The 27544-nt window shown below is 38.3% G+C and overlaps 2 protein-coding genes across 6 annotated transcripts in view; one reads left to right on the top strand and one right to left on the bottom strand.

Annotated features, from left to right (window-relative positions):
* The first annotated feature begins 135 nt into the window (after nucleotides 1-135).
* VPS37A (VPS37A subunit of ESCRT-I) lies at nucleotides 136-22001 on the top strand. 3 transcript variants are annotated; one of them, XM_086746089.1, is made up of 12 exons: nucleotides 138-344; nucleotides 3864-3938; nucleotides 4789-4903; nucleotides 5824-5924; nucleotides 6871-7087; nucleotides 8152-8222; nucleotides 10446-10573; nucleotides 10661-10719; nucleotides 10803-10871; nucleotides 12730-12873; nucleotides 13460-13540; nucleotides 21862-22001. In XM_086746089.1, exons 1-11 carry the CDS (start codon nucleotides 217-219, stop codon nucleotides 13538-13540), a joined length of 1188 nt encoding a protein of 395 aa, XP_086602215.1. In that variant the 5' UTR covers nucleotides 138-216; the 3' UTR covers nucleotides 21862-22001. The 3 variants fall into 3 exon arrangements, with proteins under 3 accessions (XP_086602216.1, XP_086602215.1, XP_086602214.1); XM_086746088.1 differs by lacking the exon at nucleotides 21862-22001 and adding an exon at nucleotides 13766-13834 and having other exon boundaries at nucleotides 139-344; XM_086746090.1 differs by lacking the exons at nucleotides 12730-12873; nucleotides 13460-13540; nucleotides 21862-22001 and adding an exon at nucleotides 11110-11300 and having other exon boundaries at nucleotides 136-344.
* Nucleotides 21959-27544, bottom strand: part of MTMR7 (myotubularin related protein 7) — a 48127-nt gene continuing 42541 nt past the window's right edge. For all 3 annotated transcript variants that reach the window (XM_086746086.1, XM_086746087.1, XM_010118943.2), the window contains 4 exons: nucleotides 26080-26280; nucleotides 24805-24945; nucleotides 22812-22938; nucleotides 21959-22318 (listed from right to left, as the gene is read on the bottom strand). In XM_086746086.1, the coding sequence (XP_086602212.1) occupies nucleotides 21959-22318; nucleotides 22812-22938; nucleotides 24805-24945; nucleotides 26080-26280 (829 nt within the window). The remainder of the gene's footprint in view (nucleotides 22319-22811; nucleotides 22939-24804; nucleotides 24946-26079; nucleotides 26281-27544) is intronic.

Below are 27544 nucleotides of genomic sequence, written 5' to 3'. Positions count from 1 at the left end.
GGCCGCCAATCGCCGGCCGGGCCGCCCTTCGTCCACCCCGCCCCGCGGCGGTGACGCAGCCCGTGTGCCGCCATGGGGGCGCGGCGCCGCCCCCTCGGCCCCGGGACGGGGTAGGGAAGGAGGGGCGGTACCGGCGGCGCGCGCGTATGCGCTTGCGCGAGGGAGCGAGGCCGGGCCGCGGTGGCGCCGCGCCGGCCGGGGGCTGCCGCGGGGAGGATGAACTGGCTGTTCCCCCTCGCCAAGGGCGGCGGCTCCTCCTCGCCCGCCGCCCCGCTGCCCGCCCTTACCAGCCTCCAGCAGCAGAAGCAGCGGCAGATCGAGTCCCTGCGCGGCGCCCACGCCTCGTGAGTGGCCGCGGCGGGGCGGGCTGGGGGGCGGGATCCGGCGCCGCTCCGGGCCCCTGTGGTTCCGCGCCTCGGGAGGGGGTCCCGTCCGGTATCCCCACGCGCGCACACGGGCCCGTCTTCTCCCGGTGGGGCCCGGCTGGGTCCCTCCGGCCTTCAGCACTGCGCGCCGCCGCCGGGGCGTGTAAACAGGAAACCGAGCCACCACCGCATCCCGGGCCGGACAGACCCCGCGGGGCTTTGGGGCTGCAGGGTCCGGCCGGGTGGGAGAGCGGGGTGGGAGGGTTGCAAAGGGAAACGGAAAGCCAGGTTTGGTGTGGGGCCGGCCCCGCTGGCTGGGAATCTGTCCGTGCGGCCGGGCCGGGTGAGAGGGCGTGGGTCGTCGTGCCCGGTTACACCGGCCCCTTAGCCCGAAAGTCGGCTTAATGCTTTAATGCGTTTTAAAAGTCTCCAAAAAGATACAGCAAGTGTTACGTTTTAAAAGCAGATCCACAGTTCGTGTATTTCAAGCTATATTTTCTGTGAGCGTGTAAGCATTCACCCTTCCTGGGGTGCCTGTTGAAATTGAATGATAGAAGCCTCCAAAAGCGATCCAGAAAAATAAAATATAACCTCTTCTGTTATGAGGCTAGGAGCGGAAGAGAAACTTATTATATTTCCAAGTTTAATAATTACAGTCTGCCCACTACCCCAATATTTTGAATTATCAGGAAGGAAACAAAAGTGTGGCAGTATCACTAAGTATTGTTGCTTGCTTAAACTGAAATCTGTTCAGAGGCAGTTTCACAAATGTTTTTGAAAGTCAGCTCACTTTTCTAAGGAGCTTCCTCTGTGGGGACACAGCAGCTTGCCTAACTAGAAGTTTTTATTGGACTGGCCTTCCTTACTTAGCCTTTTGTTTCTACTCTTTTCTCTACCAGGGAGGTGAGCTCCCTCCAAGTTAAGTCCTCAAAAAAGATGATCAGTTTTCTCAAGGTCAGCTCGGTGAACTGGTTTGCTACCTGTTCGTGCAGGCACTAATTCAAGCGTAGGCAGAGAAGGAATGGACCCTGCAGCCCGGAGTGGAAATGAGGGATGGGGAAACGGTAGCCGCTCAAATGTAACTTTACAGCCATGTAAACTAGCCTACCTGATCTCTCATGGCAGTAGGCGTAAAAAAAACCCAAAATTAGGCAAGCCAAGGAGTAAATTCTGGCAAAGTATGCAGTTTTCATAAGAGATGTTTATGACTGAATAAATATGAGTAACAGTAACACTGTTACGCTTTTAAGAAGGTACGTGTAGCTGATGCAAGGTTTCAAAAGTCCAAAGGCTTTTTTCAGGTGGGGCTGATGTGCTTGCTTATGGACTCCATAGCAGCATACATCTACGGGAATATGCATCAAGCATTGCAACAGCATTATTTCCTAAGCAATGATGAAATGAATGTTATTCTAATTTTTTTTTTTTTTGTCTGATAAGTGTATTTAGTCGTTCATTTATGTGTATCTCAGCTGCTCCTTACCACAGTGCTCAGAATAAAATTCTTGGCATGGTGTAGTTACCTAAGTTAGGGAAGCTTGGTTAGTCTTTGTAGGTAATAAAAGCCCAGGTGTGTGTGATCTTATTTTCATTACAGTAGCTAGTCTTCCTTTTCAGGATCTCTCACAGGTTAGGAGTTTGTAATAAAGTTTTTGTGTTTCAATAACAGTTTTCTTGTATTTGCTGTTGTTCTAAACAAAGTGAAGAGAGTGCCATTTTTCCAGTGTACCCGTTCCCACTTGGGGAAGGGACAACTAAGTTTATTGGTTCAAGGTTTTTCTTAAAGGAGATTGTAACAGTTTGGACAGCTCAATGAGATTCTGTATTTCTCATTTCTCTCTCCCTATTCTCCTTTTCCTCCCCAGTTCTTATAGGTTGTGCACGTGCGTGGAGCATAATTATATACCCTTCTCAAAAGGATTTTGTAGCAGGCTATTAAAATGCATGACAGATGATTACAGGGCAGGAATGCGCATGAGAGATTCCAGGGAGAATCCTTCAGTTAAGAATGAGGAGGTGGTGATCTCAGTGTGCAGTGTGTCACAGTAGAGTCCTAAACTCTGATTTGAATTCTTCTGTGGTGAGGACGCCTGATAGTTCCAATGGCGTGGGATTTCACAGGGAAAGAGGAGATACTGACTGGTCTGTGAGAGGAATAAGATCAGGCTGTGGAGACCAAGGTGCAGAGCTAAGTTTATATCTTACTCTGTGTATTCCCAAAGCTCTGAAAACTGGAGTTTTAAATTCCACATGCAAATAATGCTTTGCAGGAACACAGAACACTCCTAGCACTACGCCTAGCACACATTTGCAGGTAATGTGTTTTGGAATTTTTGAGGAAGTAATTGTATGGTGTGTACCTGGCAGTGAGTGGGGGGGCGTTTCTGAAGTTGGGTGCAAAGAGACTTTCAGGGAGCACTCAGCTGCCGTTATTGCCGATTCTAGCTGTGTTCCCTTCCTTTATAAGGGAGCCTTAGAGAGGTGAGGGAAAATAATGTTAATAACCAGGTGCAGGCAGGAAAAATACATGCAAGAGGAATCAGTCTGCTTTTTAAGTTTGTTTTGATTGAGACATTATAAGGTGAAGCTGATTTTCTTCCCTCCTTTCTCTCCCAGTGCCAGCTTAGGGATGTTCGTATTCTCCAGAAATTCTTCTTCTGAGCTAAGTCTTCTAGTCCTCCTTCTCCGCATTCTTTGGGATGCCATCTTTCAAAACAGTCTTGCTGTGCATATAAATTGTAGAGTGCTTTGGGTGTTGAAATCAACTTCCTATTAATGCAGCTGATTTAAAGATTTTTCTCAGTAACTTACCTGTTACGAGGGACCAAATTTGGATTCAGTCTTACCAAATTTCATAAGATACGTGTTTCTTCACTCGGTGCTTTCAGAGGGGCCTGTCTTGAGGATTACAGAGCTTTACATCCTTGCAAGTATCTCTTCACCAGATAATTCTTGAAAATATCTGCGCAAGTGCATAGAACTTGGTGCATGTGGAAAAAACTACTACTTAAGTAGTAAGCTAACCTGTTAAGGAAGAAGGCCTATTGTAATGCATGTTCTCAATGTAGGCAATGTTGCAGAGCAGTACTCAGTTGTGAAACAAGTGTAATGCCTTGGCAAGGTAAATATTTTATCCTGTAAAACTCAGTATATAAAAGAATCAGTAATGGCATGTCTTAAATTAAGTCAGTAAGTGGAGAAAAATAAGTTGAGATTGTTGTCAGATCAGTGGGTAGCACAATTTCTGTATTCTGTATTTCCATTACTTGTGATCATGTGTGAGGTTTAAAGGTGGAATCTACCATTTTTTTTTTACTTTAATCTTAATATTTGATATAGCATTCTGAAGCATATTCACTTATTCCAGCATTTTAAATTTTATTCTTACAAGACTTTTCAAAACCAAACTAAATACAGAGGTCTGAAGTCATGCCTTTTTTTTAGACTTTAGGCTGTTATATTGAATTGATTGAATGCTAACAATTTCTTCTTTGACAGCATTGCAGAAATTCAGAAAGATGTGGAATATCGACTGCCGTTCACTGTAAACAACTTGACAATTAATATTAACATGTAAGTAGAGTGAGATATCTCTGTGCACATCTTGAAAATTAAAATTGTTCTCAAAAAAAGTAGTAATAGAATGTAAGCGGCTACCATCTCATAACTAATTTCAAGAACTATAAACTCGATTTGCATTAGTAGTTGTAGTGACTCGTTCTGTACGAGATGCAGGTGCTCAGCTGAAAGCAAAACTATATTTTGCTGTGTTCAGCTCCTAAGATAACCTTTCAGTTGAAGGTAAGTAGGAGAAAGTACTTCAGGGTTTCTGGTGACTTTGAATCCTCTGCAAGTGAAAATAAACTTAATTAGTAATTTACTAATCTGCTGTAACTCCTAACTTTTACCCCAGTGAAGCTTCTGGATCATAACTTAAGTAATTTATTGTAGCATTTCCTGTGAATTTACTTTGGGGGATGCTTTTGCTCTGGCAAATATTGATAGTATCTTGTTCACAAGTTTTTTATTTGCTTTAGCCTGAAAACTTGCCTGATATTCTTGCAGGTTACACTGCATTGCCTTTGTAGTAATAACATTTGTATTAGAAAATATTCTCATAATGCTATAGCTTTTTCTTTGTCTGTGGACGTAATTTCTTAATTGTTATACTGCAGTTTTGCTGACTAAATGATCTCTTCAGTTCCATGGAAGAACAGAACTGTTCTTCTCGTATTCTAATCTGACTTCCACTTTTGTAACTGAATAATTCTCTTGTGTGCTTCACTCTGTATTTTTCCATAACTCTTCTTGTAGAAAAGGAAATTTATGTAATTAATAGTACTTTTTCTTTGCATAAGAAGCCTTCTTAGGTAAACTTTATCATGGCGTGTAGCTGTAGTAACAATTATTCTTGTATTTGCAGCTTGCTTCCACCTCAGTTTCCTCAGGAAAAACCAGTCATCAGTGTTTTCCCACCTGTAAGACATCATTTAATGGACAAGCAGGGAGTATATGTGACCGGTCCATTAATAAGTAATGTATGTCTGATTTGTAGCTTCACATATATATACTGTTAATAACAATTTTCATACATGCCATACTAGATTATTGCTAACAGTTCTGGTAAAAAAGACTAGTACAGATCCTAATCCCTCTCAAACTGCCTCCTAAGGTGTCTGAAAACAAAAATTCAGTATACTGAAACAAAAATTCAGTATTCAGTATACTACTATTTATTCTTTTACTGCTACCATTACTGAGTTCAGTATTCCGTATATCTAAAACTATTTTAAGTTGTTATGGCTTAGAAAGTTCCTATCACTTTTCTTGTTAGCACCTATAGCACACTTCTTGTTTTTTCTGTAGTGTGTGCCAGATAAGGGAGAAGGATGCTGTAAGACTATTTTGTAATGTACTTCTCTCTACCCTAGTCCTGTTAGAAAGATGTAAAGATTTTAGCTGTAATATGCAGGATTTTAATATGCTGTGGGTTTTTTTTTTCTCTACCAGCAAGGACATTCTAGTTTGGTTTTTTTTGGGTTTTTTTTTTTTTTTTGGTTGTAGGGTGAAGTTACTTTTTCAGAATGCAATTAATGATGCTTTTTGTCTCAAACTTAAATCTTGGATATTTAATATATATATTTTTTTCTCGTTTCTCAAATGTAACTTGCTAACTAAGGCTGTAGGTTTATGGTTGTTCATCAGAAATGTTCTACTTGGTTGATTCTCCATTGATAATGCAGACTTATAGTTTCTCTTCAGTTCTAGGTGGCTTTATTACTTTATTTGGAGCTTGTGGAAGCAGTTTACATTAGCTAGTATTTTTCTGACATAGCTTACAGCACTGTCGTGTTGGTATAATAAATAGTCAAGTTTAGCACATTTTGGAACTGTTGAATTGCAGGAATAATTTTTCATCTGCATCTACTTTAAGGTTTTTGGGTTTTGTTTTTACTAGTTTACAATGCACTCGGATCTTGGAAAAATTATTCAAAGTTTACTGGACGAGTTTTGGAAGAATCCTCCAGTTCTGGCACCTAGCTCAACATCATTTCCATAGTAAGTATCTATAAACATTACGACTGGAACTGTATGTATTAACTTACATTCTTAATACAGAGATGAAACCAAGTATTAGGGCAAGAACAGGAGTAATGTAGTGAGTGTATTGGGAGACATAGATGCCCTGCCCTTGCACAACTTCGTGTGCATGGTTGATGGCATGATTGTTTTGACAGGAAGCATTAGATTTCATTGGAGTTACTGTATCAACATGCTGATATAACTTTAAATGCTTTTGTTTTCTTGAAAAATAATAAATGTTTACATCATCAGATGCAATCTGAATTTGCTTTAGATTATGATCTCAGCAGCTGTGTTTCTTTGTATTCTGCTTGTAATCTCCCAGGCTTAGAGGCAGCTTCTGTGGCACAACTGTGCAACAGAAATTGTGCTATTTAAATAATTGTGTTAAATATGGAGAAGTGGTCTGAGACGTTACAGCTTTATCACTACAACTATGGTTCTTGTGGCTGACAATGATACTGGGTTTAGATGCAACTCAAGTTGTGAATTCTAAAAAAATCATTCATGTTATTTAGAAGTAATTACGTGTGTGTTGCCCAAGCTGTTAAATGCAGTACTGTAAGTAAGAACTAATGTATGGCACAGGTGTGTTTCTCAGGACTTTTAGATGGAAACAATTTAAATTTACACTCTCATAAATTTTTGAGAAGTAGTTTTCTTATAATTAGGAGTGGGAGTGCGTATTTGGCTGCTCTACAAGAATATAGTTTAGTGGAGTTGTATATTATGTTGCAGTATAAGACATAAAGTAGACTTACTACATTGGAAGTAACTGAGAACACAAATGCAAAGTTTATGTTCTTTTAAAAATTCAATCTTATGTCTTGTATGTAGTCTAGTAATTATAATTCAAAGGATAAGAAATGTGCTGTAAGCAGTTAGTTGCTTATGGTGTTGCTTATGCTTTGTTTGTTTTTAGCCTTTTCAACAAACCAGCTGGAATTCCTCCTTACGCTCCTCAGGGGTTTCCATTTCTTCCTCCATACCCACCTCAAGAAACAAATAGAACAATGGCAGCCGTGCCTGTTGCTGAATCAGTTTCTTCAAGCTACACTACAGACAAGCCTGCTGCTCCCTCTTACGGCTTGATTGGTGATCTGCCACTGCCTGTTCCAACAGCAGAAGCAGTGCTTCAGGTCTGTGCCCTGAGTTTTGCTGCTTAAGCTGTCAGACACTGGGTCTGAGTTCCCTGAAGGGCACAGAGGCCATTGCCACAAAACTCAAGGGAACAGTCAAAGTGACTGCACTTCATTGTTTTGCTGGTGCTAGGAAAATGAAACTCTCCTTCTGGCTTTGATGAAAGGATTTTTAGAACATAATTGAGGTCAGAGCACCAAGTTTGACTTTCTGAGTTTCAGTGAAACTGGTGTTATGCTAAGTATCTTTGAATATACATTTTTTTTGAAGTTGCACTCCCCCATAGTGCAGCTGTGACGCTTTCTCCAGCCATAGAAAATGAGATCCTTTTCTCTATATGGGGTTTCCTGCCCAGAACCTATCAGGTGAGAATGATGTACAAATCTTAAGCCTTTATGTGTAGAGTATTTATTTCTCATTTCATGCTTCAAGGAGCTTCTCTTCATGGATCTTGTATCTGTGTACTCACAAACACCCTCTCACTGATGCAGTCTGGAAGGATTTTTTTTTTTTTTTTTTAAATATCCTCCAAAAACTTTAAGTCTTTCATAAAATCTTGTCTTCAGAAAAAAAAAGCTTTCTTCATCTTGGAAGACACTTCTCTGGCTTTGTGGAATTGAAAATTTTTACCTTCTATGAAGACAGACTTTTTTTTCCTTTGTCTAAATACTTTTTTCCTTGAGGGATTATAGCTTTAAAAACCACATGACAGAGATCAAAAGGTAAATCACTTTCTCTGTTCCCACTTCACTGAGTTACATTCCGTCTGTGTCTTTCCTCGGTCACCAGCCTGTGTCAAATGGAGGACATAACAAGACAGTATTATTTTCCTCCAAAATTGACTCATCTTTTATGACGTGCCACCCCAAACATCTCAAAGTACTTTGTTGCCACGGTTGAGTTGAGACATCTTCTGATCAGAGACTAGTGCTACTGCTTGTTACTGCTTTTCCTACTTTTCTTGTTGCTGGCATATATTCTGCTCTGGTTTTGGATTAATCAGGTTAAATATCAATAAATTGCTCTTCAGAAATCTACTAAGCACTTCTGAACTTCCGTTTAGGTTGGCCAGAATGGATTTACTTACAAGATGCCTGATGTTCCTGATACATTTCCAGAACTTTCAGAACTAAGGTAAATTTCCAGAAGGCAGCAAAACTTCCTATAGTCATTTGAAGGCAATTACTGCTGGTCTGTATCTGATATTTGTCAAAAGTCTGTATACATCACTGAAAGGTTTTTATAGAAATTCTAAAATAACAAAACTTAACAAAATTGTAGAGTCAGGAAGCCAGCCTTGTATTCCAATGTGCTGCTTGTTTAGGGTTTTCTCAGCAGAAACAGTACTTTAGGATTCAACACGAGGAAAAAGAGCATGTATTTTTACTTTTTCTAACTGTCAGTGTTCTGCTGTCTTCTGGGGCCTCGCCAGGGGCTTAATTTCTCTAATATAATAAGCATGGCTTTTGAAGGAGGAAAGGGGATAGGGAACTGGACTTGAGACTGGTTCACAAATTACATTCTCTTAAATTAGAAAGGACTGTAGTGCAGAGTAAACAATGGACTGCTTTGTGAGCAGCTCAGCCTGTGTAGTGGGGTTAGGTTAGATAAATCCTGGTGGTAAATGTGCCAGTGCAAATCACTTTCACACCTAAATACTTCATACACATTTTACACAAATATTTTCATTAAAAGCATGTCTTGGCACAATTTAAAAAAAATTGTTAGTTATTGTTCCCAGCAATTTGGTCAGGTCTAATGAGAAAACTGATCAAGGAGGCTTTCAGGCTATCTGGGATTGAATAGATTACAAGTCAGATATTGATTCCGAAAGGGTCTTAGGAGGTTGGTTTCTTTCTGATCTCACATCTTTATGGTGGTGTCATAGTTTAGTGATTGAAAACTGTCCTTTCAGAAAGGGAAAGACTTGTCAAGACGGACTTCTGGTGTTGTTTTTTTTCTTTTTTTTTTTTTTTTTATTTTTTTTTATTTCCCTTGACACCTTCTTAAGGTCCTGTTTAATTTAGCTAAATCAGCTTTAAGTTCTAGCAGCATTCTTATGTAGCAGAAAGTTAAAGTTAGGGGGTTTGGGGGGAGTTGTAATTATTTAAAGAAAACATTTTAACCAAGTTTGATCCTTTCAAGAAGACTGGATGAAAATTGCATGATTCCTCTGGTGGTAGTTGAGTTAAATCACAATTAGTGTCGCAGCTTTTCTGAGTAGCTCTATTGGATATAGGTGGCAAGGTTTTGGTAGCTGGAGGGCTGCACGAGTGGTCTTTGTGAGAAGGGGCCAGGGGCTGCCCCCTTGCCAGACACAGTCAGCATGACAGGAGACCTACTGCAGGATGGCTGAGTCAATCAGTGTAGTGGATGATGCCTCTATGAAAACATTTTAAAAAGAGCAAACACTGCAGAAGCAATGAGGATTGAAGGGAGGGGTGGAAAAGTGTGAAAATCCTGTGAACACCAAGGTCAGAGAAGAAGGGAGAGGAGGTGCTCCAAGTGCCAGGGCAGATGTTCATCTGCAGCCCATGCAAGTTTTGTAAAAGACCACAGGAGAACAGATATTTCCCTGTAGCCCATGGAGAGGACTTTGCTGGAGCAGATATCCATACTGCAGTCCATGGAGCAGGCAGGTATGTCCTGAAGGAAACTGCAGCCATGGAGAGCCCACACTAGAGCAGACTCTTCTGCCAGGAACTGGAGCCTGTGGAGAGGGATCCATGCTGGAGCAGGGGAAAAGCATGAGGAGGAAGGAGAGGCAGGGACGAACTGTTACAGACTGACTGCAACACTTGCAGTTCCCCAGACAGCCCATGCTGCTTGGGTCAGGAGGAGGTAGAGGAGTTGGGAATGAAGGAGTGAAGTTGAGCCTGAGGAAAAAGGAGGTGAGGTGTTTTAGTTTTTGTCTTACTTTCTCACCATCCAACTCTTACTGTAATTGGCAATAAAATAAATTAATTTTTCCCAAGTTGAGTGTTTTGCCTGTGATCATAATTGGTAAGTGACCTCCCTGTCCTTATCTCAACCCACAAGCTTTTCCTCTGTAGGAGAACTGAAGAGAGCAGCTGAGTGGGCATCTGGTAGCTGGCCAAGGTCAACCCACTATAGTAGCATTAAAAAAACGCTTTATAGGAAGTAAGGTTTGAAATGAGAGATACTTTATAACACGTGCTTTTTAAGCTCACTGCTGCAGGTAGCAGAGCCCACAATCCAGGAGAAGGGGGAAAAATAAATTGTGGTCAAGTGTTGTGAATCTGTGAAGAACCAATAAATGCCTCAAAAGTTTCGGCAGAAACATGTAATGTTTGCTGTTAGCTTTAAATCTGCTTTTTTTTTTCTCTTTGAATATAGTATATCACAGCTGACCAGTATGAATGAGCAAGAGGAAGTGTTACTGGAAAAGTTTGTGACTCTACCACAACTGAAGCAAGTCATCACTGATAGAGAGGAGTTAGTGAAAAGCATTGAAGAGCTGGCAAGTAAGATGTCAAAACATTAGAATCTGTGACTGTGTTCTGCGAACTGAATCCTTTTAAAAAAGTAGTAATAGTGACTTTATTTTACAGAAAAAAACTTGTTGCTGGCGCCTAGTCTCGAGGCAAAAAGACAGATGGTGTTGGATAAAGTAAGTAACATTTTTCAGACATACTAGTTGTAATATTCTGTTTTTTTCAGGACAACACCTTTTTTTTTTTTTCTTCCTTCCAGTATGAGCAACTGACACAGACGAAAGCAGCCTTTGAAAAAAAGATGCAAAGACAGCATGAACTTAGTGAGGTATAATCTCTATATCATGTTATCCTTTAAGAATACTTCAGTAAAAGTGAAATTCTGATTTGTGTCTTTATCCATAAAGAGTATTCTTCTGGTTAAACTCTAATTTTAGATGAAATAGATTCACATAATGTATGAAATAAAATGGGATGAAGGGATGAAGTACCAAACAGTTTGAAAGCAAAACAGTGTTATGATTGCCCTACTGTTTTTTGTTTTGTTTTGTTTTTTAACACTACAGTAGAAGCAAAATTGGAAGAAGGGAGTGTGATGAGCATTTAGAGCTGTTCTTAAGTACAATCCTGGGTCAAACCAGTTTCAAGAGCAGAATGATTTTTAAAGAAGGTTTGTTTAATTAATGGCACTAGTTTAATATAATGAGCTTGTAAAACTGTACTAGATGAAAATTATTAAAACCACTTAGAAACTTAAGTTCTATGACTCACTGAGTATGCTTACTTTGAGCAACATGTTATATATGCTATCGAACTTTGCACATTGAAGAGCAAATAGACTACAGTCATTACTTTAAAAAGCAGTTGGAGGACGAGAATAATTTCTTAGTGTGTTTATCAGGATATGCATAAAAAAAATTTAACTTCTCATAAAATAATTTCTGCACTGAAATCTTCAGTGTTTGTAAGACTTGTCACCTGAGAATACCACAGTCCATCAAAATAGCATGCATAGTACCTGAATTTCAAAATGCTCAAAAAGTAACAAAATACAAAATAGCAAACAAAAAGTTATGTGACAGCAAACTGAATTATTTCATTGGTGAGCTAAATAAATTAAATGTTTCTGCACTTGGAAGTCCTGGTAGTCTGACTCCTAATGCCTCTTTTCTGCGTGATGTAGGTTGGCTTTAAAGTGAGCAGAGGTGGTTGACATTGAGAAACTTTCTCTAAGAAACTACTTAAGAACAGGACATAATATCCCACTGCTCTATTACCTGTTATTTTTTTCAAAGTTAGATTTGCTGATCCAACTTAATGATTGTTAGGAAGCTGAGAGTTTGGGAGTTACAGCTGGCTTTTTGTGCTGTTTTTCCACATGTGCAATATCTTCATATATTGATGTGCACTACCTGGTATTTCCTTCAGAGTTCCAGACAAGTGTTTTTACTTATAACTAAAATTCACCCACAGTACCTTTTATTAGAGCAAACTCTCCTTATTTTGCACAAGATTTTGCAGTTCAGGCTCTGTCCAGACTCCTGCTGAAGATGTGAATCACATTCTGGTTAACTGCCCAAACTTATTACGTGAAAAATAATAAATTATGTGCAATAAACAGAAATAAGGTTTGAGCTTTGTAAGAACAGAAGAATGAGTATACTGACTTAGATTAGCAGCCTGCCTGCTTCTTGAGTAGGTGCTTTTTCCTTTCCTGTCTTCCTCTCAACAGTCATTTTAAGAGTATTTAAAAGCTGAACACTAAGGGCTTTTCTTGCCTTTTTATACTTCTCAGGTTCACTACTGAGTTTCAAAAGTAGACCTTATTTATTGAAGACACTTGAAACACTAGTTCTGCTCAGAAATCGTGCACTTCAGAACCTGTCAGATTTCCAGCTTGGCTACTTTCTACAGTGTAGGGTAAAAGTTGAAAAGCTTTGTACATTTGTGAGAATAATTGTGAATCAAGACCTAAACTAGCTATGCTTATCTCACATTGAATCCTGTCTAGTTTAGCAAGCTGTGGTGTTTCTTGGAGATTAAGTTTCATCTGGTTACTTAGGCTTTTATGTAATAATAATGCTCTGTTTACCTATCCCATATTTATATAGTCATTTATCTTTCTTATTGGAAACATAGGTTTTGATGGGCTATTTAATATTACATAGAAGTTTTTATTTTCTTAGAGTTGCAGTCCGAGTACTCTGCAAGCCAGACTTAAAGTAGCTGCTCATGAAGCTGAAGAGGAATCTGACACTATTGCAGAAGACTTCTTGGAAGGCAAAACAGAAATAGATGACTTTCTTAGTAGTTTCATGGAAAAGAGAACGGTAATACACAAGTCATTCTCATCTGAGAGATATACAGCAGATAGTGAATAAATAGAAAACTTAGAGTTTGAGTGATACAGAACAGTGTTTTAGTAAGCTCCAACAAAAGCAAAATATGTCCCTAAGTGGCTCCAGTCAATTTAGAATAAAATCTGCATTGTGAAGGCACATATTTTTAAGGTGGGAGTGCAAAGGTTTCCTTCATCCTAGTTCTCTGTTGTTGCAGATACTTTTGTGCCACTCTCCTCTATATCCTATCTAGATACAGGCTCATGCAATGTCATGTTATGACGTAGCTTATGCTATGACAAAAGCAACTTAGCAGATAGTGTACCTTTCTTTAAAGATGCTTAATAAATGCATTTCATAACATAGGAAACTATTCTCTTCTCTTGTAAGCAATTGTGAATGGGATAAGGTTATCAATATAGTCGGTTGTTCAGCCTGAAGCTTGGAAGGGAGGTGGTTCACAGGGTTTTCTTTTTTTAAAGAGCCTGCAAAGTAGCCAAATCATTAAAGAGAAATTGTGGTATGCATTATAAAAAATTCCTTTCAGAATTCACTCTTCCTATGTCTTATTTTGTAGCTCTGCCACTGTAGACGAGCCAAAGAGGAAAAACTTCAACAAGCAATAGCAATGCACAGCCAATTTCATGCTCCCCTATAGGTAAACTGCTGTTTTAACATTTGTAGTGAACTTTTTTTTTTTAATTTACTTCATTGTTACAGACTTACAAATTGCGAACTGCAAGTGAATTTTTGTTACAATGCTTAGTGTTCTAACAATGCCTTCTGTGGAAATCAAGTATGTACTGCATCTGTTGTTAGTTGTATTTAAAACATAATTTCCGGAGGAGTTAAAATGTCTAATTATGGAAATTTGTCTTTACAGACTTCCTGCAAACTACACCTACCAAGAGAACGAGTGAAAAACCCAATAAAGCACACTTTTAATAACTATTATTTGCAAATAAGCATTTCATCTTATGTGGTTGTATTTATAGAAGAGATTGTATACAGAGTTGGGATGGTTTTTGTACAAATTAGAATGTCTCTTTATATTCTCATTGTACTCAAGAATCCTTCTATTGCAATCTTTGCACTAATTTCTTGTATTTATTGTTGATAGTTCTTATTATATTTAAGTTCCTGCTGCTATACTCCATTCTTCAGAGATTAAATACCTAAACATGTAATTTTGACTAGCTTTTTACATTTTTATAAAAACATAATTCATATCTTTTGTATTTTGAACTTTAAACATAGGTTTGGCTTGATCTGTGGAAGAGGTTGAAATAAATGGTGATAGGGCTTTGAAAACTGAAGATGTTAATAATTTGAGATTGTCATTGGATTCCCAAACTGTCTTTTCTTGAAGCCAAAATGTTTTAAGAACAAGTTTTTTACTTTTAAGTAATAATACGAAACTAAGTATAGCCTGTATTGTGTTTTGGATCAGTAGATTTGGATTAAGCAAAGGATATGTTGGAACAAATTAGATTGGAATCAGAATAGAATAAAATATCTCTGCCTAGATTTAGTATATTGTTCAGCAGGACTGATGCACTTCATTTCAAGAGTGGCTTGGTACCTCCTGCTGTAATTAAACACAATTTTCATCTAACAATTTCATTTTCATATTTGTTTTTACTTAAAGGAAAAATAATCAGGTCACCTCCCAGTTTCTGTTATGCAACATGAATATATTCGTCATGTGAGGAACTCAAAAGCACTTTACAAAAACTAGTTCTGAAGTTCTTTGTGAAGTAGCGTTTATTTTTCCCTGATTTTAAGGAACAAAGAAACTAATTTGGCTGGAGTTGCATAATGTGTTATGTTAAGGCCAGTGATAAAATTTGGAAGCGAGACTTAATTCTGCCCTTTAATCACTGAATCTTGCTCTGGTGAACTGACTTTATTTAGGATGGGGGTATATCTGGTGAGAATTGATAGGACCAAGCACAGTATTCTATAGGAGAAAAATACAGCCCCTGAGTACATGCATGTATGTTCTCCCTTGCTCTTGCAAAAAGAGATGTTCTTTTTCTTCATCTTGTCAGTGCATGAAGTTTTCATGGAGACAGTCAAGTTCCAGAAGAACAGAAGAAGCTGTACAGTTCTGAGAGATAAGTAAGATGAAGTACTGATTAAGTAATTTGTCAGGAATCCTGCTTCTTTCTTGTCAGGAAGCAGTCTGGAGATAAACCTCTTAGCCAAGACACTGCCTCTGTGTTACCTAGATAGGGTCACAGAACATCACAGATTCAAGTCTCAAACTATGAGCACGTCAGTCCAAGTGAGTACATTTGTGTATCCCTGATCTTCAGTCAGTCCCAAACTCAGTGCTCTTCTAGCAAAATGCAATAAGGTATTTCTTCTGAATTGGAGAAAAGTGAGTAAATTTGGAGTTAAGAAAATTACATAAGTGCAAGGAAATTCACTGTTCCACAGGCTAGTGAATCTTCAAATGGGGCTTTCATCTCAGTCTTGTCATACTTTACAGTACTGTGGTTGTCTGTCTTAAGCTACTGCCTTTCAGGGCAGGTAAACTATTCACTGATACTTGATGGAATTTTTCTTTGTAAAGCTGGTCCAAACTCTGAGATTAGATGGCCCAAGCACTTAGAACTATTGTCCAAATTGAAGAAGATACTTAGGTGCCTGAAAAAATAAACAGATTTTAAGTGCCATGGTTAAGCAATAATTTTAGAGTATCTTCTTGCAAAAAAAAAAAAACCAAAAAACCCAACCATTTCTACTGACTGTATAATACTGCTTGTGTATTGACATAGCACTTCTGCTAATGTGCTAACTAAAGCCCTAATTAAAAATGAGATTGCATAGGTTTCCGAGCGGTTCTGAACTTGGTTCTCTGAGTAGCATGATTTCTGGAGCTCTGGGGAAGAGTATAAATCATAAGTGTTAACTTCTTGGCAAAGTCCATGTGTTTTTGTGCTGAGTGTACAAGTTGGTTTGTATCTTTTTCTGAGTATCTACCTAGTGAGCTTAAAAACTAGACACAGAATTCTGCACACGGCCGCTTTTTTTTCTTGTTCCATCCTTGAAAGCAGAGAAAGGAACAGATGACCAAACACCTGGTGCTCTTCCTGAGCTGGGCTATTATCTTCTTTATACATTTTATAATGGCGTGGAATGACAAACTTCTGTCCTCATCTGCCTCCTGCTGTTGAATGTTATGTAGTGTATTATGGTGCTCTACTGTGACTGAACTCTCTAGCCAGGGTTTGCTTCCCAAGCTAGTACAAGTTCTCAGCACTTGAAGTTTTCCTCTTACACTGCATTTGTGAGCAAATTTACAAGTTCAGGACTTCTCCATGGAGTCCTGATTATAATGGAGGAGAGTCTATAAGAAAATGTCACTGTTCAATGCAAGTTCTTAGTACAGTGTTTCTTGATCAGGGATATGGAAGTTTAAGGTCTTTTCTCCATTTCTATTTTCTCTCTCATATTGTTCCTATTTTTAGGGTTTTTTTCCCCTATTTTTTTACCCCCTTCTGCAGTCACAAACCCATCCTCTAGTAAAGAGGCACAGAAGTCTCTGTATTCAACAGTGGTGTACTGGGTTAGCTACAGGTATCCTGTCACATGCAGGAATGGCCAGCCTGTTTCTGCCTGTTAAAGGACAATCCAACCTGCCGCTGGTTTGGTTTTTTTATTTCTTTTCTTTTAGTCCTACACTGTTTGTGCCAGTGTGAACATTTTTCCTTGTAGGTAATCTTCATACTTTCACCAGAAGACTTAGTAGAACACTGGTAACACTGTGTCAGTGTTAGGCTTTTTAGTGCACTGGTAGCTCACTGTTAAGCACATCCCTTATCTTATTTTGCTGAAATGTGATGTGTAGGTGTAAATCCAGCTTTGAACAATTCCCTATGAAGTGTAAGAGAATGGCAGCTGCTGTTGAATGCATATTCTAAAATATTTTCAAATGTGTCAAGTGAACTCTTAAGCAATCTGTAATAATAGGCTACACACAATTACTTCTGGAGGTCCTTGCACTGTGTCATGCTCATGGTGAGGTGTTCTGCCAAGTGGAAAAGTGAGCAGTGAGGTAATGAGCAAGAAATACAAGAGTAAGGAGGTGGCTTGTTTCTGGTGATGTGGTAGTTTGGGGTGGGGGTGAGGGTGCATTCTGTATTGTAACTGCTAATTGAGTCTTGGTTTTGCCTAATTTTAACATCTGTTCTTACTGCTAAATGTTTTCTATAGCTGAATTTAGGCCTTTTGTTCCTCCCTGAGTCAAGTGATTACTTAAGTCTAGAACTGAATTCTCCATACAGCAATTGTAACTAATGCTTTTGCAGACCAGAGAAATTTTAAAATGCAAGTCTGAAATGAAGTAGCTCTCATTTTAGAGTGATCTGGTATGCAACTGGTGTCAATAGTAGATTCAGCTGGGGCTTATAGAAGAAAGTTTTTCTAGATTTCACAGTGTATTTGACATGCTAACCTTTCTGAAAGAGGGATTGTCAGGTACATAGAGCTACACTAGCCACGACTACAAGCAAGAGACTGTTAGTTCTAAGCAGTATCGAATGATCTACTATAGTTCTGTTTGCTGTGTACATATTCCTGCAGCGTTGCCACTTTGAACCTCAACCAAGTGTGGAAGTTAAAAATCTTTTAGTCTTGTTTCTGTCCAAGTTCTTACTACTCCCTTCAAAGAATAGGATGAATCCTTCTAAAAGAGAGATTTAAGAGACCTTTGGGTAAAACTGAATTAAAACTCTGGCAACAAAGTCCAGTCAGTTATCACAGCCTTATTGTGTACATTGTTCTGCACAGTAAATACTGTCATGTGTTGAACTTAGAAATAAAGGCTTTGGAATTTTTAATATATCTTGTAATTGTCTAACAGGGATAGAGTTGGGCATTGCAGGATTTGTTGGATGGATGCAGAGTTGTGTTGGAAACATGCAGTAAGCTACTCAAGGACAAACTTTTAATCTTTGTGTATAGTGATTTGAGCTTTTCCTGTTTAACCCTTTCAACAGCAGTAATTCCTGGAGCCACCGTCACTAAAATGGGCTTTGAAAACCCATATTGCATCTCTGGCTACTGCTTTTGGTTTGGTCAGATACCTGTAGAGATCAAATTTATATCTAGTGATAGGCTACAAAGAAAGCTTTTATATCAATAATAAGGGAATACCTAAACATAAAGCACTGTGTTCTTTTAGCCTTTGGAAACAGAGTAAATTAATCTGAATAACCTTGGCAACCAGCAGACTTAAAAATGAGTGCTTGCCTGAATTCAGTCACAGTGATTCATTCTGGTGGGCCTATAAGGTTTTGTTAGCTTCTTTACAGAATGATTTATATAAAAAAAAACCTGCTAAATTTTATTTTAAGATTTAACATTATTTGTTTTACTGGCTCCAGGTGCTTTTCTGATAATTTAAATAACATAAGTAAAGTTATGTTATGCTTATCTTTCCTTTTCATCACTCCACTCTCCTGCAATGTTTCTGGCCTCTCTGCATTCGGGGTTTGCTGTACGCTTGGCCCTAGATCTTTGGCAGACTTTTCACTACTCTTAGTACTGTGATAAGTTGACCTACTTTCAATTTACTCCACCACATGTTCCTCCCTTCCCAAAGGAATTGTCAGTGACTTACCTGTCCTTGGAGGATTTTTCAATCACTGTGGTGTTTGCCTGTCTCTGCACTACAGAGTGTGAGGGTGACCAGCCAGCCCAAAAGCGCTACACTCAGCCTTCAGCCTACGCACACAAGCAGCCTATTGCCTCAGCTGTGATGTTTATGATAAACTTGAGGACTTTCTGTGCCGATCAGGGCAACATCCACATAAAAGCATCAAGTTAGCTGGTCAACAGTGACAAAATGCTTCTCTTCATTGCGAAGGCTACCTCCTTGTTGTTGCTAGGTTCTAACTGTTTGTCATCAAACATCTTTCATGCTATGTGTTCTGGTGGTTCCCTATCTTACTGCTAATTTTCCCCACCTCCCTCTTTTTTTTTTTTTTCTTCTCTCTCCTCTCCCCTTACTTTGGTATTCTCCAGTCTGAGTTATACCCTGCAACTTTTTAATTTTATTTCTCAGCTTTTCAGAATCCATTACTGGTTTACTACCTTTGTCTATGTCTTCTATAGAGCTACCAATAAAAGCAGCTAGTGAATGTTTTCTTTCTGTTCTTCAGATGCTGATCTTTTGTAGAGAAAACTTCAGCTGTTTCATCCCATTGCTTTCAATGTCCTTTAGATGCAAATTTTCATACTAAAGAACCATCTGAACCCAGTGAGGCTAAAAGTACGCCACAGAAATCTATAATGCTCTTCTAACCCTTTCTTTCCAGCAGTTTATGTTCACATGTGTCCTATTTCAAGTTACAGTGGGCTCATGCCAAATTTGAAAGGACTTGCAGCAGAGGGAAATTCCCACAAAACTACAAGAAATTAATGTAGTTCAGAGTGTAGTTTTCTCATCCTTGTTTTGCATTCCCTAAAAAAAAAAAGGAGGGGGGTGTAACACACTCATATAATTAACTAAATTGACAGGAGCTCAGTTTTTTCAGTTGTAGATGTCTTCACAGCTTAGACTACTGGATTTAAGTATTGAAGTAGGGAAGATACAAAAAAAATCCCTTGATCGCAGTGCACACAGTGCCTCTTGAGTAAATGAAAAACCACATTACAAAAATGGGGAAAGCAAAGCTTTGTTTCATTCACTGGTGTGAAATAATGTAACACTAAGTGACCTAAGTGTTTATTTGGAAATGTTTCTCAGCAAGCTAATAATGCCACAAATACATACATTCCAATGAAAACGGTAGTAGCTAATGCAGAATTTCAAGGACTGAAAGACACATCACAGAGTGCTAATAGGTAAAGGCTTACTATAAAATGTTAATATGTTGATATTTCAGCTGTAAAACGAGGTGAAGACAGTGCTTTAAATTTGCATATATTCCTGTTCTGCATTTATTTCTAGACATATCTAATAGGACACGATACCATCATATACACAGTTTTACATTTTAATGATGTCCAATAATATTGCCCATTTTCACACTCATTTTTAGGCAGAATATTTGTATGTTCTGTTTTCATTGCTGACTTTGCAGCATATTTCTTTAAATTGAGAAAAAAACATTTGAAATCTTCTTTAATACAATTTTACAGGCAATGTTCAAAATATGAAACATTTTTGAATAGTGCAATTAAAACCAGGGCTTTCATTTATTAAAAATTCATAAATATTAGAAATCAGGAGGCTAGATTCTCAGAGTATAAATTATAGCTGAATTTATTTCAATTGACCTATAGTGAAATATCAAATTGAGGATCTGGCCTTTCCAGTATAACATTAAGACAAATCTTGCTGTTAGGAATTGCATTATCTGTTCAAAGGCAGCAGCTCCCTTAAGAAGGATATTAATAAACTTCAGTATTATCTACTCATTTTTAATAACAGAAGTTCATAGAACAGAATGAAAAGTCATTCCATAAAAGCAGATTGAATAATAAAGTCTAAAGCTTCTAAACTGAGGTATATTTATATAATTTGTCTGCCTGTAAGTCTGTATTGGAAGGAGTAGTATGAAATGCAATCAAAGGAAACTTAGATTACGACTGCTTTGCTTTATTTGAGTTCAATACCACATTGTCTCTAAGCAGGTAAGAGCAGCCATAAGAATTATATTTTTAACTGCTTGCTTTAAAAAAAAAAAAAAAGAAAAAAAGAAAGAAACTTGGCAGAATTACATCCTGATCTGGAAGCCTTTGAAGTGAGTTTTAAAACATCCCAAATTTTCAAAAATTTTTCACTGGTTTACTTCCATACCTATAATCATGAAAGCTATTACTCCTACTCTTAAAAACTATGAAAATTCTTAAACCAAACAAGATTAAACTTTCTGTTGTAGCGAATCAGGTTTTTTTTCTTAAATTAGTGCTGCCATGCTCTGTTGAGGTTGGCAAATAGTAAAAGCGAAATTTTGTGTGAAAAACCCTTAGTTATGGTTAGTTTATTTTGAACAATAAAATTTGGAAGAAATATTCTTTATAACAGTTCCTTTATGGGCATAACATTCCTTTGATTCTAAATATGGAGTAATTTTTAGAACTTATTTTGGATTCCTTATTCTGTTTACTGTATATGTACATCACTCCCCCTGAAATAAATAATTGCCAAGTAGGCATCAAAATAGGCTGGAGAATTTGGGCATTTATTACCTTCCTATCTTATGTAGGCAGTTTGGAACAAGGTATGATATAAACAATCAAACTTGAGGACAAAACATAAAGAGGCTGGAGTATACTGCCTAACGCACCTTTCATTATAAAAGGATGCTTTGTGACAAAGGCTGTGGAAGTATTGTTATATTCCTTGAAGTTCTGCTCACAGAAACTACTGAACTTTCAACACTGGCTGGGAGTCGAGTACAAATGGGATGCATTCACGTGCAGCAGCCGGAGCTGCTTACGAAAGGATCTTTATTGCAGCATGAAAGTTTCATTTGTCCCCTAAGCAAGCGTGTCCATTTGTTAGTTTTACTTTGCCTTAAACAATGCTACTAGAAGAATATGCAAAATAATTGTTGGAATTCAAAATTGAACACTTCCCATGAAAAAAAAAAAGTGAAGAATATACACAGTATGTCTGAAGGCAAAAGAGCTCTACAAAAAAAAAGTTTTGACTGATTCACCAGCAAGGCCAATACTAATGGATCTTCAACCTTGTCCCTAGGTTTAAGAGAGTACTTTGGAATTTCACGTCTTTGGAGAAGAAATAGTATTTTGTACAATAAATGATTAAGGAAATGTACAAAGTAAGGAGTAACTATGTACAACATTGATAAAGTTAAAAACAAACACCTTGGCTTAACTAAAAATAACAGCAGATACTACCTTTTTTAGCATTATGTCTTAAAACTAATAATGGCTTGTTCTGCTTAGATCTTTACTTACACAACTGCACAGTTCCCTTTCTTTGGATTATTTCTTTAGTCCACAGACCACTCCTGTTCTTCATCTGATTAAAAGATGCCATTCCAGACTGTGAAAGACTCAACTTCATCTGGATCCTTGCTATTGTGAAGGTATTTCACACTGCCAGAAATACAGCCTCATCCGAATCCTTGCCGCTGTCCTCACTAGGCAAGCAGCCCCCGCCACTTGGGGACCTACAGCTTAAGTCCTCTACACCAGACTCCTGATCACTGTTAGCTGAGAGGTCAGGATCAGAGCTTTTCAGGTTGTCCTGTGTCAAAATCAGGGCTGAATCTTCTTCGTCCCCTTGTGAAGGGGTCCGGGATGGGAATGATTTCAGATCGTTGCTATACTCCTGAGGAGTGTTAGCTAAGCTGTTGTTGGACATAGAAAGCCCTAACTGTTTGCTTCGGTCTTGTTGCTTGCTCTTGACTTTATTATCATTTACTTTTGATTTCTGAAGATTCGCCAGTCTCTGAAATAAAGGAAACAGTATGTATTACATGGACACATTCAGAGCCCAGTAATCCTCTTATGTTTCTTTGCCTTTAAACAAACAAACAAACAAAAACCCTAAGTTCAGAGCCAAACTCAGCTGGCATCCTTTCAAACTGCCTATTTGTATTTATGCAGTTGAGAATATGAGAAGTGCACAATTTATCACAAACCAATGCTGAATTACAGCATCCTTCTGAGTTACAGTTCCTTCCAAGTAACAGAAAGATAGAAAATTTCTTTCAGGAGTAGTGCTTGTGCACCAATACAGGTGAAATTTTATCCCTAAAGAAAAAAGTCAACTGTTGTATCTTAAATGTAAAACATAGTAATTTATGTGAGAACAAAGATGATGGCTGAACATCCTCATGCCAAAAAAAAAGATGCAGTATGTAGGGCAGTGGGCAGTGTATGGAATTGGGTTCCATTTACCATCAGTTAAGTCTGGGGCATCGAGATCAAGTGTTTATTACCTCTCCTAAGACCTCCAACTCTTCTTCCAGCTGCTGAGTTTCTTCCTTCACTGCCATCAGATAATCAGTAACTGACTGTCGAGGATGCAGCCCCTTCTCAAAGCGGTTGTACATACCACTCCAGAACCTGGAATTGACAGGAAGGTCAGCATTTTCCCATTCTGTGAGGTGGCCTCAGAAGACTTAAATACACACTTCTTTTTTCAGGCACATGATGTCCTAAATGATCCATCCATAGATTATTCATCATTAGAGTGCATACGCATAAGTTCATTGAATATTTGGTGAGATTTATGGTTCATTCGCATTGGCTCTCTCCTGAAGATGCACCTCTGTGGACATATACAGCTTGAACCAGTTCTCACACACAACAAAAAGGTGAATGTACCTTTAACTTAGGTCACATGGCTGAGGGTGGTTCATTGAACACAAAATTTTGCTGTATTATTTTCTTGGTTTACACTATGGGCTTTAGAGCAATGGTACCTACAAAACAGCCAAGGTTAAAGACAGGTTCTCATAATCCCAGTTCTCAACTGTTGTTTAACTTCCCGTGAAGTGAACTTTGAAATTCTGTATGTTTGGTTTTGTTTGGGGCTGGGGTGGGAGGGTAAGGTGCAGCTAGTTAACAGGGTTTTTTTCCCCTGTAAAGAAGAGTTAAAAATCAGGGGTAAAAACCAGTATGGCGTCCTGTTCTCTTAACATTTAAACTGACATTTTAAACTGGCCTATGGAAATTGCGTGAAGCATATACGTTGGCAAGTTCTCTTCCTGTTCCATGGAATCATTTGACAAAGGCGTAGTTAAACAGCTGCGCCGATATTTCATTTTCAGCAGGAAAGGACTCAAATTGTAAGTCTGCAGCTTCCTCTACCACTCCTCCTGTCTTCCTGGCAATACATGGCCACAGCCAGACTCTGAGTACGTAACAAGTTCACCAGACAGGTTAAGTAACTGGGAGACCTGCCCTCAGCTGTCCAGCCAAGTAGCTGACAAGATATTTTCAGAGCATGTGCACGCTCCTTGGTGGTTTATTATTCCTACCCCAATAGTGTACTATTTAAGTCACATTCCTCCTTAAGTTTATCATCTGATAGCTCATGCTTGGAAATCTTTACACACCCAAGTAATTACATTAAAATCAACAGGATTACGATCTGCAGTATCAGTACTTATTTTATAAATCCCACTATCCTAAAGAATACGATTAATGACTATTTTTAAATGGTTTTAAAGTGGATGTGACCTGGAACAGCAGATGTGAAAGAATTTGGTTTCTGTCATTTAGGATATTTATTCACTTTTTAACAGGTGCTTTTACTTGCAGTTGGAAAACAAGCTAATCTGTTTTACTTAAATCACAGTTTTCATTACTTTCTAATCAAGTTCTCCTTCAGTTTGTTAAGATTAGTGGCACGATTAATTACTCCAGTCAGAATGTCAACAGTAATGTTTCTAAAATTATTAGATTTTTGTTAAATTTTGAAAATAACAAGTAAAACTTACTATGTATACTTTGAGGTATAACAACAACATGGAGAAAGTCTGCTTTTTGTTTTATTAAACACTTGTTTTAGCAATGAAACCATATGATTTCTTGAAATATCCCTTTTTACTTTTGACACCAGTTGATCCAAATAATAATTACAAAATCTTGAATGGAAGATGTTTAAGCAACTTTAAATTTAGAAACCACAGACAAGAACAGAACTGAAAGAGCCATTTCCCAGTGGAAGAAGTGAGTAACCGTGAAATGAGGACACGTAACTATCAATATAGCTTTAATCTTAAGCTGCTTTTCAGTCTAATACTCTGTTGTGGAATGATTCAGAGGTGTTGGCTGACTATGAGCACACAGGGAACAAACACATTGCATCTGAGCCAGAATTCACTCTACAAGCTACCTTATGAAATGAGAAATACTTAAATACAAATGCAGTCTGTTCTGTACTAACACGTCCTACAAATATGAATAGCAAGTGATACTGCCTACTTGTACAAGAAGTTGCATGGAGCCATCTGTGGGCGCAGGGTCCCTTGGGTTTGACTGTGGTCTGATCTGTACAAAGGATTCAGGTAATCTGCACGATTTTTCCACAAGTGAGCCCACAATGAATATGTTCGTTCTTGGATTCTGAAAAAAATACATTAAATAAAGATATATTAAAGTCTCTACTACAATTCAGTTACAACTAAAGCTTTAAAAAGGCATTCTAGTGCTCTGTATTACTCCTTTACAATCAACTTACTACTTCCTTAACAGAATTACACTTAAGTTATAAATATAGGAAAGGAAAAAAAAAAAAGACCCAGTTCCTTTGTTGGTCACTAAAAGCACGATCCAATCCATTTCCCATGAAGCCAGAGCAGCTGGAGAGAGAAAGTAGAGAGACAAGTTCCTTTGTGAGATGGAGAGGATCACTTCCATAAAATTGTTTTCAGACCAATCTCTACACCAAAGAGAGCCCCACATTTAAAAGCACAATTGAGCTGTGATGTCTCCTGCAGTTAGGTTTTGGGATGTGATGGCCTGTAGAGGTTTTGATTTTAAATGGACTGTGGGACTGAGGCTGCTCTGCACTTAAGCAGTGAAAGGGACCAAATGGCAGCAACAGGCAGTAACTTCCACCTTCCTCTCATTACTACTGCTGACATGATCCAGATGCATGAGAAAAGCAGTGGGTGTCATGATGTACCTGAGGACCCAGGGCCCCAGGAAGCAGATACAAATATCAGCACTGCCAGGAATGATATTATTGTCTGTTTGGGCCTGAGGGCAGGGAGACATCATTGCTCTCGGGCTAAAAAGCAGCAGGACTGTTTGCTGACTCAGTCCTAGGGAGGGCTGCCAGGCATAAGAAACTATCTGAAAGGTCAGGACTAAAGTTTCCTGACATGAGAGCCAAAGACGGGTTAAAACACAGAAGAGCAGTGACTCTTAAACTGAGAACTTAGAGTTAATACCATCTTGTATTAGAGCTACAGTGACAGCTTGCCTTTTATGTTGTTAATGCTGCAATAAAGGTAGGGCCACTGCATGGCAGAAGAGCTAATGCTCCTGTCAGTTTTCACTGATCCCTGTCACGCACGCCATGGATTACACTCCCAGCAGAGCCACATTGCAGAGGATCAACTTTTTTTGGTATTAATCTGTGTTGCCAAGAAGTCCACACTGCACATGCATGGAGACCGGCAAATGTTTGAATCCTCAATACAAGCCCCACAGACCCCACAAGTAAATACACTACTAAATGACAGGCTTTCATACTTCAGCTCTCGTCTCTCCTTCTGGCTGTTACACAGGAAGTTCCCAAACTGGCAAGAATAGACATGATGCTGTATGTGGATGAGGAATCTCTCATTGAATTCAAAGGCACAAGGAAACTGTTCAATTAACTGCCAGACACACTCGATGAACTGGTCAATAACAGGCGAAATCTCCTTTGGATCTCCATCTAAATTGCCATACCTGAAACAAGACAAGATACATTCAATCACAACCTGAAATCCCCTAGGAAAATTGAATTAACATTAATGAAAACAAACCCCTCACTTTTAGTGTGGAAGTTACATCATAGGCATTAATTTCTAAAATCTCAACCACCAGTATATTTTCTATTTTTTTTTTACTTACAAAAATGATGCAAGATTGATGGAGCTGAATGAAGGCAGAATTTATCAAATACAAGCAAAAATACTTTTACAGGTGTCTTGTTGCCTTACAGCTACTAACAGCTGCCTCCTGCACAGCGGATTTTAATGCTATTAATATGAAGTTATACCACAGTAACGACTTAATGTCAAAAACACATCTTAAGTCACTCAATGGCAGACCATTCCCAAAAACAGAAAACTGAGCAGGAGAGGAACAGAATAACTTTGGCAGAAAACAGTTTAAAGCTGCCCTCTCTTGGCGAAGTTTTTAGACAGTGGGAAACGTTTACATGCTACTGTATATGTCAAGTGAACATCAAACTTCATAGCTATAAAAATGTCTGTTGGAACCACTTGCAATGGGGTACTTTGAAGAACAGGAGCCTGAAAATATAAAACATAGAAGTATAAAATATTTTGTAAGTCTTCCTAATGGGAAGAAGTATTTTTACTTAATTATTCTCCTTGTCTAGTGTATAGGTTGTATATATATAAAAAATATAAATATATATCTTAGATATATATGTTCCAACAGAGTGGAATTCCATAAACATCTAAAATTGAAACCTCTGATTTTAGTATTATTATGCATCAGAGAGTACCTCATATACATATATGTATATATGTAGTACTGCAAACCAAAGCTATCAGTGGTGCTTACATTTCATAATATCTGTCACCACTGATAGTAACAGACATCTGACAGTGCCAGATGACATGTAGCAATTCCTACTGGAATTTCACAGGTAGTGTGGAGCTGCACAGACTTCCTCCAAGTTTTGTTGGGTTTTTTTTAAACATGAATTTATAATCAAATCAATCAATATAATGTAATTAAAATCCAATATAAAAATTGCATTTTATATTTTCCCAGAACCTTAAAGGAAATACAGGAAAGAAAGAAAATGTGGGTATTTATCCATATTTAAATATATAAAATCTTCAAACGTTTTCATTACACTATAGCATTAACATAACGGATGTACAAAATAACTTGTTGAAATAGATGACTTTCCACTTCCCTTTATTCAATGTTTCTGAACAAATCCTACTGGTTTTGCGTAACAGGAATAGTATAT

Source organism: Chlamydotis macqueenii, chromosome 4 (assembly GCF_036417535.1).
Source record: "Chlamydotis macqueenii isolate bChlMac1 chromosome 4, bChlMac1.mat, whole genome shotgun sequence".
Lineage (NCBI taxonomy): Eukaryota > Metazoa > Chordata > Aves > Otidiformes > Otididae > Chlamydotis > Chlamydotis macqueenii.
Note: the sequence above shows the minus strand (reverse complement) of the source record. Positions and strands in the feature narration are given on the sequence as shown.

Bases quoted from the DNA above. Each gene is read 5' to 3' on its own strand.
- VPS37A (XM_086746089.1), top strand. From the start codon at position 217: ATGAACTGGCTGTTCCCCCTCGCCAAGGGCGGCGGCTCCTCCTCGCCC. The intron at 10,574-10,660 runs GTAAGATGTCAA...TTTATTTTACAG, and splicing joins AAGCATTGAAGAGCTGGCAA to AAAAAAACTTGTTGCTGGCG. The intron at 12,874-13,459 runs GTAATACACAAG...CTTATTTTGTAG, and splicing joins GTTTCATGGAAAAGAGAACG to CTCTGCCACTGTAGACGAGC.